The 14,242-nt window shown below is 37.6% G+C and overlaps 1 protein-coding gene across 1 annotated transcript in view; it reads right to left on the bottom strand.

Annotated features, from left to right (window-relative positions):
• Positions 1-14,242, bottom strand: part of KIFAP3 (kinesin associated protein 3) — a 73,982-nt gene that overhangs the window by 26,746 nt on the left and 32,994 nt on the right. Inside the window, exons 12-17 of the mRNA XM_063344819.1 lie at positions 13,696-13,804; positions 12,257-12,369; positions 11,145-11,310; positions 10,811-10,936; positions 10,315-10,413; positions 8,692-8,777 (exon numbers count right to left, since the gene is read on the bottom strand). Coding sequence (XP_063200889.1) covers positions 8,692-8,777; positions 10,315-10,413; positions 10,811-10,936; positions 11,145-11,310; positions 12,257-12,369; positions 13,696-13,804 — 699 coding nt within the window. The remainder of the gene's footprint in view (positions 1-8,691; positions 8,778-10,314; positions 10,414-10,810; positions 10,937-11,144; positions 11,311-12,256; positions 12,370-13,695; positions 13,805-14,242) is intronic.

The raw sequence follows: 14,242 nt of genomic DNA, 5'->3' as shown, positions 1-14,242 counted from the left end.
TACAATCTTCCCTTCATGGTTTGTAACTTTAGACTGTCCAGAAAAAATTCCTGCTTTGAGCAAGGAAGTTCTGTCATCACAGTCTTGTCATTTGGTTTTCAAAAAGAGCCAATTAATGCTGATTTTCAGGAAGATTGCAGTAATTAATTACCAACACTGGCTAAGTACCCTGTACATCCTCAGTAGAGGGGCACTCACTAGGACAAGTAGTTACCAGAAAATACAAAAAAACCAGGTTGTGATAAAACCAATAAATTGTTATTTTGTTTCACAAGCTCCAATAAGAGGATGTAATTTTCAACTTCCTGTCAAATATTATAATGGCTTTCTGTGTTTAATATTGAATCCCCATAAAAATGGTACACAACATTTGTAATAAAGAGGACATGGAAATCCAAGATATAAAACTAAAATTTGAGAAGAACTTCTCTAGAAAGCTGAGGAAAACAGGATATAAATTCCAGCCACTATGGAAACAAAATGTAGGCATGAAATTGCGATCTGGATCCCAGCCTGATTGCTCTCAAGTGATGCGGTATTCAATACAAAGGAGCATCGGAAGGAAGTGACACAGCCTATGGTCACTGCAATCAGCTGCTTAGAAGGCTCTTCTAAACAGACCAGACTACGTGGGCTGTTAATTACGACTCAGGGAACACAGACCTGTGGATAATACTCAGTTTCTCAATGTTACTGGAAAGGCAGGGCACAGCTGACTATAGAAAACTCATCAACATATGAAATCTGCAGATGTTATCAATTTGGGAAGATTCACAAATAACGCAGCATGGTTTAGTACTTTTTTAATCAAAGGATTGTGAACAAGATAGCATTCATAACTAAAGTGTTTCTACTTGTGCGAAGAAAGAGCCTCATGAAACAGGTCCCACTTCACTGTCTTCTAATCTAAATACAAAGGAGAGAAAAACTGGAAACTGTTCCTTAACTCTCCTGTTGTTAATACGTGATCTAGACAGATTCTCCTTGGAGACCTAGCTGGACTAGTTTAAGGTTTTTAAAATCTCTTTTACTTAGCCCTGGAGGGGGTTAAAAGTGTTCACACAACTAGCTACAATGTCTTGGCTGCAGAACTGGTAGTTTCTTAAACTGCTTCAGCTAGACACGCAAAAGTAGATTTGTCTATAACCGAAGGTCAAAAAAATATCAGTGAAGACAGAATAAGTCATCTGAGTAGCTCAGGTTAAACTTCTGAAACCCCTATAGACTGACTTGAGCTTTTAAACTGACTTCAACCTACCTTGTCTTCACTGCTATTAACCTGACACAGGTAACACGCTCTCTGCCCTGTGCCTTTTCCACCCTTCTGACTGGTCACTAACACAAAAACCAGCTGGCCCTGGCTTCTCTGAGACCACTAACGAGTATCCAAAGATTCCAAGACTTCATGGGGAATCATATTGCATTGTGCAACCACAAACCCTTGTTCTATGGCAGGGATTTTTTTTAAACTTTGTTTTACTTGGAAAAATGGCAAGTTTGTTTCTCTTGGCTTAAAGCAGAATGTAAACTCCCTTTTGATGAGGCATCCATGCAAGTACCTGCAGATCTGGGACTCTGATCAGTCTGTGGCATTACTCTAAATTTCTCCAGTTCCACCTGTGACCAGCACTAATTACTAGACCTTTTTAATTCCCCTCCACACCATCCTGGCACACAAGCAGTCCTGTTCCAAACCTGGTGTCATGCGTAATTTCCATACACAGAGCAGGCATCGCCTGTGGAATCCATAGATACTCTCAGCGCCTGGTAGCCTCAAGCAAAATTCCAGGTTTGTCAGCCATACAGTAATGCAACAAGCTTAGGTAGGGAGAAATTAAAAAGAAAACACCCAAACCACCAAAAAAACCAAACACACACATCTTATGCCTCATACTGTTTGGAAAAAGAAACATCACATGCTATTTCTGCCTCTTGATCTTTTCCCCCACTTCCATTCTCGATTAAAAGGAACGGCTAGAAATAACTGTGCAAAACAAGAGTTTCCCTGGAAAAAGCAAGCTCATCACTGAGATTTATAAAATGACCCATAAAAAAAATGAAAGGGCATGACTTTCAATGATGACATCTGACCAGCATCTTGGAAACATCTCCTTTGCGGCATCTGCCAAAGCTAAACTGTGGGCTATTATGTCAGGCTCCAGCAGTTGTGAATTACTTGCAAGCTTTAGAGAAACACCTTGTAACTGCCAGAAATCATACTGCAGTCTTAAGAAAACTATTCCCAGAAATCACGATTGCAAAGAAGCAGGGGAAAATTATCAAATTTAACAAACAGCAAATTGGACTTATCTGTGGGAAAGCTGAATCCCTTTCACATTACCTTGCTTACCTTTAAAAGTTCTCAAAAGCAGAGAGGCTAGCAGCTAAATTACCTAATTCACGTTTATAATAAATACATTTTGAAAAAGTTTTAGTCTTCCCAATGTTACAATCCCAAATGAATCCCACTTGCCCGACATCACTGTTCTATTCCACACCACTGTCTGAACATGCTGAATGTCTGTCACAAATAGACATGAAGTTCTTATATCCTTCTAAACCAAAAATAAATCAGTTAGCATTTCTCAGATCCTGACTGATTTTTTTCTTTAGACAGTGACAACAGGGCAGAACATTCCTATGTATTCTACATTTCCCATCCTACATTAAGAGGCTTAAAACTCCCAAGTTCAATCATTCGTCTAAATTTTGGAAGACAGGATTAGCAACTGAATGGTAAATTAGCAGCTGTAAAATTGAGCATATCTGCACATTACTTAAAAATCACAAGTTATCCATTCAAGCAGTTTGTCTGCTTTGTTACATTTGTACCTTGGATTTCACTATGAGTGAGCAACGAGGACAAAGAAACGATCACACCAGAATCAGATCAATGATGAGTTTTGTCAAGAGTGTCATTCTGGCAGCAATCCTACAAAAGGATGATTTGCAATAATCTAGAACGATTTACATAACCTCAGCACAAAAAAGTTCATTTAAGTACTGCTAGATCAGGAATACGTCTGTAGATTTTCCACAGAAAAGTGCAGAAACACCACTGGGTAAATGATTAATGGAATAACATCAGAATGGAAGAAAAGCTGTAAAGGCAGGAATAGAGCCAAAAGGCACAAAGAAACCAAATTAAAGAAGTTTAGAGCAAAACAATTCCCCAAAACATGGCAAGTCTTCCAGTAATTATATTTTGAGCTATTTAAAACCTTTTTTTTATTTTTTTTTTTGTTTTGTGTCATGGGTTTTTTTTTGTTTTGTTTTTGGTTGGGTTTTGTGTTTTAAGCACATGAAGCACACCGTCTTTACTAAGGAATTCCTGCAAAAATGAAACCAGAGAACTAAACATCATGGAGATACAAACATAGCTTTGTGCCCCCCAGTCCTTTTAAATGTTAGGCTACTAGAAAAGTGGCGGCTGGGGGAAGGAGGTGGTGGACAGAATGTGCCTATTCTCCAACTGCCTCCACCCCCCCTCTCAAATACTGCATGTTCAGAAACATAAAAGGAGGAATCCTGAAGGCTGATTTTATTCTCTTTGGAGCTCCCTGACATCACTGTTTTTAACATTCGGTTTCCATAAATCCAAAAGTGTCATAGAAGATGTATGGTTCAACTCTGCGAGGAATGTGCCATCCTTTTTGAAGTTCTGCTTCCAACTTTGTTTACTACTGAACCATTGAAATATTATGAAGCGTTAACTGGCCTATTATCAGAGCGTGTCTGTTCCCTATCAGGGGTCCCCTTTGTCACTGGCTTCCGTCACACCTTGTATCTGATTAACACACTATAGGATAACATAGAGCTACACAGATCTGCTTTGTGTTCTCTCACAGCTGATGAAAAACAGATTTTCCTTTTCACTTTAATGTGGTTGCCCTTTAATTGGGTCTGTAATAGGGTTCATTTGATGCGATTCCTCATACTAAACTAAAACTGCTATACAGTAAGTAGAATGCTCATTGTGTTCAAGGCTGTACTTGGTGATATGTTACATTCTTCATTATTTAACCATCCCTAAAACACACAGTTTACATGCAAGGTTAAATTAACCATTTATTAAGAAAGAAAAGATTTATCTTGTCCAGCTATCTAAAAGTTAAGCATGTCATTTGAACTGTGTGCCTCTATAAACGAAGGAGAGAAACAGATGTTATGGATCACCTTCTGCAGGTGTCTACGACACCTACCTGTAGGGTTAGTACCACTGGAGGGCAATTCATTCACAGGCCCAAAAAAAAAAAAGTCATTCTAGCACTTATACCTGTGCAACCCAGAGTCGCTTCTTTGCTATCAGGTTCATCACTAAATGTATTCCGATGGGAAGCCAATAGAAACCTGTGGATATGAAACTAATGGCAAGGCAGAGATAAGAGCAAACATTCGTGCCCCCTAAAGTTAGGTGTCTACCTAAAATGCAGACTGTCCACAGGGTTCCTATATTGTCTATAGCTGAAGAGAGAAATTTTTTTTTTCCATTTTATCTCATTGTCAAGCTGTTATAAAAGTAAGAGATCAGTGGTTTGGCTCACCTTCCTAGTCTTACAACTCCAAAGAGCAAGCACCAATGCAAGAAGGAAATCTGCCCAAGATTAAGTTTATGCAAAGACAAAACCAAATAAGGACACACCTGCTCCATCTAATGCTGTCTGCAGCGTGGTTATTCTCCTAGTCCAGGTAGAGCCTTTGCTGCTGGGTGCATGCTCTTTGCCACAAAAAAGCTACCAGCACCAAAACAGACCGATTGCAAATTTAATAATGCAGAAGTTGATCGGTGAAAACATATGTCAACAGTTCAGCCTGCAGCCCCACACCCTCGCTGCTCTTCTGCCCACTTCATTGTATTCATGATTGTTAGAGGATAACAGAGGAACAAGAGACACCACAGAAAGGGGGAGTCTTGATAAGTGAAGGGAGAACCTTTTTTCCTGGAGTGACTACAGCACTCTTCATGGAAAGAGGACACCAAGCTGGAGTCAAAGGTTATCTATTTTCAGAGTACGCTGGCTATTCAAATAAAGCCCACACCAAATCCCTGTGGTCTGCTCTTCCTTGATTCTAAGAGTACTGGCCAACATCTTGCACAGCTGGCCCCAAATCCCAGAGCACTGAGGGTTCACAGCACATTCCTGCTGCTTATGTGAAATTCCAGCATTCCCAACCTGGAAGATTTGTGTCAGGGCACTTAGCTAACATGGAAAGATGCAAACCGTTCATTAACACAGCTTTCCACATGAGGCAAATGCTATTGGCATTTGTTACAAATACTTGAGGCAAAGAACGAGAGCTGGAAAAACACCTTAGGCATGAGGCCCTTCCTAAATCACACGGACAATGCAATGCTGTAGCTATCTAGAAGATGTTTTGCTTCTGCAGGAAGCGTAATGATCCACTCTTGATCATAAGAGAAACAAGATGGTAAAGCAGGCATGGATTCAAAGCTGTAAAAACACCAAATAGGAAAATGGGGGGAAATGGGGGAGGGGGAAGGCTCGGACTACACAGCCCACGGATCTGGTTATGGTTAATTAGATATCCCTTGAATAAATAAGGAAAATCAGTTAACTACATTAGGCTGAGCTAGGAGCAGAAAAAGAATGAGAAACCTGAGAGATTAATAACCCCCTCAGCTCTTGATAATATTGTTCAAGGTGAACAGAGTAAAACCATCTCAAGTAAGCTGCCATTTCTTTCCACAAGCTTTGAGTTGCAGGTGTCCAGGCTTCTGAGGCAGAGGAAAAGGGAACTTCAATTGCTGAAGACTCCTACACCAGCTGTTGATTCCAGGCTTTCAGCTGAGCCATGAGTCCTGTCCTGCTTCAGGTGTTCAAGTACACTGAACTAGCTGCTTGTTGTCAAGACTCAGCACATGACACAAGACTGAGGCATTCCTAAATCATCAACGCAGACTTTCTTTTTGACAAAAGGGATATCTTGCATCTACCAGTGCAAAGCTGAGATTCCCCAGCACATACTATGCTAAAGCAGCACATCTGTTTCAGTTCATCAATGGCAGAGTCCAGCCAAGCTATATTAAACAAGTCATCACTAGTGTAACATTTCCATAATTTCTGTGACAATTACTTTACTACAGAAAGCATATCTCCCCTAAGGCTTATAAGGCATCTGATTTTCTTCAGTGTTATTTCAATCACGTTATATAGAGCTTATTGATGAGTGAAAGAAGCATTTGTCTCCCCGAGAAGAAAATTACTTTCAAATCGCTATTCTCCAACATTTAGTTTCTGATTTTCATCATCAGAGGAACTAATCCTGTCAGCATGTATGGAACAAGACAACTGAAAACTTAAGTTTTTCTTGTTGGGGATTTAGCACAGATAAGGAGTCTCAACAATCTTAGAGACTATGTCCATTCAGACACCTCAGAAGGCACCGCTTGTGTAAAACTGCCGCGCAACCAAACACCTCAGTGTTTACAGGCTGCTTTACATATCCTCTGAGCTGAATGGCAAAACACCTATAAAGATCTGAGGATCTGACAACTTACTGTTTTGTATTTTCTCCCATAGCTATTCAGAATACGTTGCCTTTTTTGCCTATGATTTTTGGTACTGGGAGACAAAGTACAACCAGCTTACAACAGTGTCAAGAAAGCAATCAATTAGTGGTTCTCTCGGTCTTCCAGAAAAGAGGGCATATTGTCCTTCCTCTTCCCCACAGGGGTATGGTGTTAGTTATGGTTTATGCAACTTATAATCCAACAGCTAAATAATAAAGCTAAAAAGATCTTCTCAAACGGAACTCTCCTAACTTCCCAGTGAACATCACGCTAAGTGTGGCACTGCTCCACAACCGAAGAAAAAAAATAATTTACCACCACACAAACTACTCTCAGTATGTGCTTGATAACTTCTCCCTTACCCGCCAATAACAGCAGTAACATGCAATTTCCTCCCTTTATTCTTTTTCAAGGCCCTAGAATTCCTGTCCAACACTTCTTGCAAGTTGAGAAGCCTTTCCCATCTATTATCATAGCACTTCTCATTTCCTCATGGCTAGCATAAAGATTACCTCTTCTTAGGATGGAAAAAAAAAAACACCTACATTTTACTTAGATGTTAATATTAAATATGAAGCAATCTCTTAAGGTATTTATTCTTCTAGATTCTATAAATGTTGCTTAATAATACTACTAACATAATTTTTCAGTAACTAGATACCACTACGTACCATGTTGTAAAGCTCCCCCATATGAACAAATCAACACCTAAGACATTCAGAAATGGCACTGGCCCACAGGTAAAACGACCATTGGAAGCAATCAAGATTGTCTGGCCTCACCCAGAAGATAAAAATCTTTCTACTGTTTCCACTAGAGATGTCCCTGGAAATAACTAATCTTGGTAAGCTGAACATAATGCCCATCGTAAATAAGTACTAAGTGCAAATTCATCTTAGTTGAATCTTGCCCTTAATCTTGCCTTCCACTAACTAGTAGAGCATGATTTTCATTCTATACCTCCATGAAGCAAAACCAGAGCCAGACAGAAGAATTCCAACAAAGAAAATATTATGTCTTTTTACTACTTTTTTAAAATTAATATTAAACTAGAAGGCATTACTAATGAGTATAACAGAAAAAGACAGAATAGACTATAGTACTGTGCAGTGTAAGTTACATCTTACACTGTATTAAACCTTTCAGAGAAGAAGTTGCAATATGCACAATTCAACTGAAAAAGAAACTAAGTAGATGACAGGAAAAACATTAAGGTAGTCAAAGACACAACTCAACTCGCAGTTAAGTTCTCTTTGGCTATAAGATTTAATTTCATAATTGCTACTCTACATCCAAGAGGATGTACAGTCTGTACAATCCTAAAACACTACAAAACACTGACATTTCTTTTTGTCAATAGAATTCAATAAACAGACCAGGAAGACTCTTAACAATGAAATGCAACTTTCAAGTGGAATCAGTTTCACAGTGTCTTTACTTCAATGAAGAACATCCTAGAAAATATTAATGCTTCTAGAGTCAAGGATCCCCACATGTAAGGATTATACATGCTATAAGAGCCGATAAAGCAATAGCACTTCATAATTTAGTATTCTTTCTTTTTTCCAAGTTAGCAGTTTAATACAAAACAACTGTCCCAAAAGTTTATTATGATCAATGGATAGTTGGACAAACTAAGTCATACAGCTAAAGGAAATTTATCCAAGAGTTGAAGACAATATTTAAAAGTTCAATATTCTACTGATTGTTCCCCAAGCAGAAAAGAACCAGCTCCAGAACTGCTGCCCACATTTTCATTTTGAAACAAATATTGGCATCAGGCGATGCAGAAAAGCTGAATAAAAGCTGCTGGGTAACAAGAGCCATTTGTTTGGAGAACTAAGCATAATGAAAGCTTGACATACTTATGTAATGTGATTAATTTATTTAAGTATAAAAGCACTCTTTAAAAGTGTCTGTAGTGTAAAGCTAACTGGTCTGAATTTTCAAAGTATATGTGCCCTTTTTGGAAGCTTGGTACACAGCCTAGATTAACAATTGTCATCGTCCCATAAAAACTGATCTTTCACCTACATGATTAGAAAGTTACACATGAAAAACATTCTCAATTTCCAAGTTACTGCTACTTAGTTATTTTAGAATTATCTCGTGTAAAGAGGTTCTTGAAGGACAGATGATAAAAAAAAATTCAGACATACCGCTATAATATCCAGTGTGTTGTCACAAACTTTGCGAATCTCAGCATTTTTATCATGCATCAGGTCTATAAGATATGCTGGAGCCTCTGGAAAGAAAGCGTTAAGGATAAAAGCTGCTTTGCTGCTTTAGCCCTGGTTCTTCCAACTGCAAATTTCATTAAGAACTGTACTCACAAGTTTTCCATCACATGTGAAGTTCAGCAGCCTCCCCACAATCACTTTTTAAAAAAACAAAAACAAAAAAACCCAAAAAAACCAACAAAAAGCACCCACACACATTTAAAGATACCCAAATATTCTTCAAAATTGTTGAAGTTGCATGTCCCTTACAAAGAAAATACATTCTGATCTGTTACAGGAAATCCATGCACCTAATTTGTGTCCTGGTTTGGGTTAGTCCAAAAGGCATAAATTCTATGGAATCTACAGTTTAATCTTTTAAGACTGTTATTTTTGTAATCTTTAGGGAGTTTTCTTGTTTCAAAAACAGGTTTCCAATGCATTTTTCCTCAAAAATACTGAAGATAATCTGTTATGCAAATGATAGCATTAATACCAGTCTTTCTCAATTTGAGTGAGAAAAGCATTGTTCAAACATTGGTGCTTTATCATTACAGATATAAAAAGGGATACAATTATTATTATTACTACTTTTTAACACTAGCCACCTAGGAGTCCAAACAGGAGACAAGGAACAACATCCCAAATGGCTTCTCAGATATTCCACAGCGCTTAAAGGAAAAAGGACATTAAGAAGCAGTCCTTGGACTGTTATCAAAGTAATCACTAAGCTGCTATCCCTACAAGGGCTTGATTCAACCTGTTCTTTATGTTTCAATAAGATTTAACATTCAGTTAAGGTCCACAGACAGCTAGTGCCTCTTTCCACAGTTTTCAGATCATCTGAATGAGCTCAACCATCAGCAGTGACTGAAAGATTAAGTAGTAAAGAATGAATAAGAGTTATAAGTACCATAAAAAAAAAAATTTATCAGATCCATGACACGAGGAAACTGAAGAACAGATTCAGTCATCAACAGACAGGCAAAAAAAGGAGAAAGAGGAAAGCCAGGAACAGAAATCAAAGTCTCCACAGTGAGAAGAAGATGGCAGGCTTATGCCAAACATAAAATTCAAACAACACTTAGGTGGAAGAAAAATACAGAGCAGGCACTATTTATGTTGTCTATAAGAAAGAATGCTATTAAAGTATTTTAATGCGTCTAACTTCAGACTACACAACATATAGGTATAATGGTGCAGTGCAAGAAGTTCGTCTATGCTCTATGTAAGTTTTTCTATGGACTATGTTTTTAACTATGATTTGCAAAACAAATTCATACTGTAATTCAGATTGGACAGGAACTAATGGGTAATCTGGTCCAGTGATCCCCCCTTCCTATCCCCCTGCCCTGTTTCAACACAAGCTAACTTAATTTTTACTATTAATCTTGCAGTCCCTCTACACGCCTAGGCTGCTTGGATTTTTTCTTCAGCTGAAATAAACCATTTACAAAGAAACCTCTGAGATCAGGAGGTTTATGCAGGAGAAATATAGGCCAAACATCAGTGATGGCAAATAAAGTTACTGTAATTCTAGATGTTTAATCTTTAAAAAGATACGCGTTTCCTTGATAATGACATCTCTGGTGGCTTGGTGGAAGACCATCTGATAAAATACGTAAATGATCTGGCAGACAAATTCATCATCTTCCTGTTGAGCTGCAAGGAAAAAAAACACCAAACCACAAGTTCAGATCTCACACTAGCAGCTCTTGATGCTTAAAGAAAGCCCAGCTCTTTCACGTCAGCTAAACAGTTCATTGGCATATGTGAGATTTTAGCTCCTGACAACACAAAAATGAGTGTTTTCTTCCCTGCTCCAGTCAAGTAGAAAGACAACAGACTGCAGCAAGAGTTGTGGAGGTGTGGGAAAAATCAAATCTATTAGACCACTAGTCAGTATCTCTCTATGAACAATGGAGTAATTGTTCCTCCTTTCGTACACAAAACACCTACCCCTGCCTTGCACGAGAAAATGAACGGTGCATTCAGTTACAGCACAGTTATGTCAAACTTCTCTGAAAAACAAGACCTAAAGTCAAATATGGCAATATACCGTTTAGAAGCTCAATGAGAGCAGGGATGATTCCAGATTTAGCCAGCAGAGCAGCACAAGAGTCATCCATAGAAACTGTTCCAATCATTATCACCACTTCCAAGACGAGGTCATCTTCTGCAGAACCTAGTAATTCAGAAGGCAGAAAGTATTACCTTTTAGAAATTCATAATCTTGTGGCAGTTGTATATTTATCTGTAGATATGATTCTGTTCTTCAGTGCTACGTTTCCCCAAACAGTCACAAATTATAAAGATAAAGAGACTCTGAAAGAGCACGCTAATTATTTTTTGAGAGAGACTACTTTGAAAGACTAACCAAACTTTGTACAGACCTGGTTTTAGTTTATCCTTGAGGTATGGAACCAGTTTGTACTCTTTCAGCACAAGTTCCCAGTCCAGATCTGGTAATGTCAGATTTGCAAGTGTTCCCAGGCATTCAATCACAAATTCCTCTTCTTCATCATTTGATATTTGAGCTGCTAAATCACCAACATAATCCTAAAGCAAATACAGCAACAAACATTACTGGTGAATAATGTGGGGTTCTGAAGAACTCACAACTTGGTCAAATCAAAACTAGTTCTCAGAAGAACACTGAGGAGACTTTTCTCCTGAAATGAGGAGCTAATAAGGCAGTTTCAGTTGAAGAATAATCCAAGAAAATATTTCAACGTTCTTCGTCTCCATCCTTTCACTTTCAAGAGCTGCAGATCATTTGGTTCAGATGTTCCAAAAATAGCTACTACACGCAGTTTGAGAAAGCTTTAAGAAAACTAGGGAAATGATAGCAAATGCCACAATGCATTAGTGACAGTAATGAAGTCTTCTTCCCAAAGATTTTAAGAAATAACTACAAGATTTTCTGGGGATATGACCAGGGGAATCATGGATTGTACTTACTAATTTCATACTGCTTTAAGACAATTTGACAGTTAATCCTCATTTTAACAGTACATTTAGAATTTCCATAATTAGGGTGTTGTGTTTTCCCCCATTCTTTTGAAAGGTCAGCTTTACATGGTTAAGTGAATATTAAGTATTTGAAATTTTAAAATATCCATTTATACAAAACACTTGGCACAGTGAAAAAAAAAAAAAACACAAACCCACTTTTTTTGCCCTCTAGCTCTAAAAGCAGAGATTTACGATAACTGTTAATTGTTATGATGTGCATCCCAGCAATTGGGGTATTTTTTTTGTTTGCTTGTTTTAGCATGTTTGTTTTGGAACAGGGACTTATTGGACACAGCTTAAGATTGTTTTCCGTGTAGTAAGGGATCCAAACCCTGATCTACCAACTGAGATAGCCTTATAAGACAAAACATAAATCAACCCATGACAGCCAAGAAAATTTAAACTGGACACCCTGTAAAGACAAAACACAGCAGCTCTCCAAAGCCAGTCTTATCCAGTAGGAAGAATCAGAGATTGCATTAGTACTTACAATAAACAGGCTTTTAGTTGGCCCATCATGTTGTGAAATATTCCTGATCATCTTCATTAACAATGGGTCCTTAAATTTCAAAGCCCGCTTCATTAGCATTTTCAAACCATTTCCTGAAAGGAAACAAACAAATTAAAAAAAGAGTAAAGTAATGGCCCATCAAAAGACAACAAACAAAAAAACCCCAGCTTTAAGTTTTCAAAGTTTAAAAGGAAAAAAGTGAGGAATCTGGACAGGAACTATTTTGTCTTCCAAGTTTCAAGTTGAAAAGACTTGCTCTGTATAAACTCTATAGCTTCTCAAAAACAACTACTATGACCATATGTACTGGTGGGACACTTAAAAACTTAGATAAATAACTAAATGCTTCAGGTGCGTTTAGTCATTTATTCAGACCAAGAAAGGTTTAGACCCAAATCAATATGCTATCATCAAGTGCAGTTAGTGGAGATGCAGCACAGCTGTTGGTTCACACTCAGAGACTTCTCTCCCCACTCCATGGAATAAATACATTGTTTTAAAAGATTATTTACCAGTCATGGAGATGATTAGGTAGGAATACACATACCAGATGTACACAGATCTGAAGTACTTGATCATACAGGACAAGTCCCCCTATCATCATTAGGTTTCCAAAATATCACCTTGCCTATCTAATGTGTGCTACTAGCTTGAATTTCATTTGTACCTTTAATATAAAATTGGATCTCCCCGTTTCCCCTTCTACAGAGCTGTGCACAGAATTTTAAAGTGGAATTGCTGGCCATAGAATCCACTGATTTCAGTTGTCCCTTTTAAAGTCCAGTAATTTATTGCAGCAGTTCATAGCGAAAATTTTGAGCACAAATAAAAATTAGAGCTAGTGAATAATAATGTTCCACTTAAAACTGCCAGCACGGAAAAAAATGAAGCTTTAAAAACAATCTAGGGAGCTACTGAATGAAATACAGAACCCATCTATACCATATAACAGAATACTGGAACCCAAAAGATGCTAAATTAAAAAAAAAAAGTAAAGATGCAACTAAACATCACTGTGCTATTAATTTGGTACTGGCAGGTGAAACATTGATTAGCTGAAAATGGATTTTAGGCATCAGGTAGAACAAAATCTTTCTCTCTCCATAGAGCCACATAGTTTCGTGATAACATCATCAGTGTGTTTTACAGAACTATATGCACATGAAAGGTGTGGGCACGTGTGGCTACTCAGTGTCACTCCTGCCACCAAGACCAATTCTGGGGAGGATATGGCCATTTGCTTGCAACCATCACCCAAACAGGTGCATTTTACTTTTTAAAAAATACATATACATAGATATATTTATAAATAACTCAAATATACACAGTTTATATATGTAAGAAAAAAACCCAATATATATATATCTATCTAATGTGTTGTCATCTCCAAGAAAACAGTGAAATCTCAGTACGCTTACCTTCACAGATAAGTTGTACATTTCTTTTGTTAGCAGCAAGGTTAATACAGAAAGAAATGAGTTCCAGGTCAACTCGCTCATCAGGACATTCAAAAAGCATCTTCATTAACTGCCAAGAAACACAAGCATGCTTAAGTCATTAATCCTTTTTCTTTATATTAATATTCAGCATTTCTACAAGAACAGTAAAGTCATAAAAGTCGAGGGTACAAGATGTACGGTTCCATTATTTGAGGATAACAATGCTTATAAAGTGTCAAAAATGGCAGTCACTCATCACCTTAAATTAACTCAGCTTAGTTACATTTTATTGCTACGACTGAAATTTTTACTATTTTTTTTTTTTTAAAGTTTGAATAGATAAATTTGGTTTGCAAGTTTAGGTAGACTTAACATAGGATAAAAACCCCCACCACTTAGTTCCACAGAAAGTCAGATTAATACCTGGTTGTTTAATGAAATTATGACTCTAAAGAGATATTTAATTGCAGATTAATTCTAGTACTATTTTGCTTTGAGATTACTCCTCAACATGTAAATTAGCTGT

The sequence above is a fragment of the Chroicocephalus ridibundus genome, chromosome 8 (assembly GCF_963924245.1).
Source record: "Chroicocephalus ridibundus chromosome 8, bChrRid1.1, whole genome shotgun sequence".
NCBI classification, from domain to species: domain Eukaryota; kingdom Metazoa; phylum Chordata; class Aves; order Charadriiformes; family Laridae; genus Chroicocephalus; species Chroicocephalus ridibundus.
The sequence above is the reverse complement of the archived record's forward strand: the minus strand, read 5'-3'. Positions and strand labels throughout refer to the sequence as shown.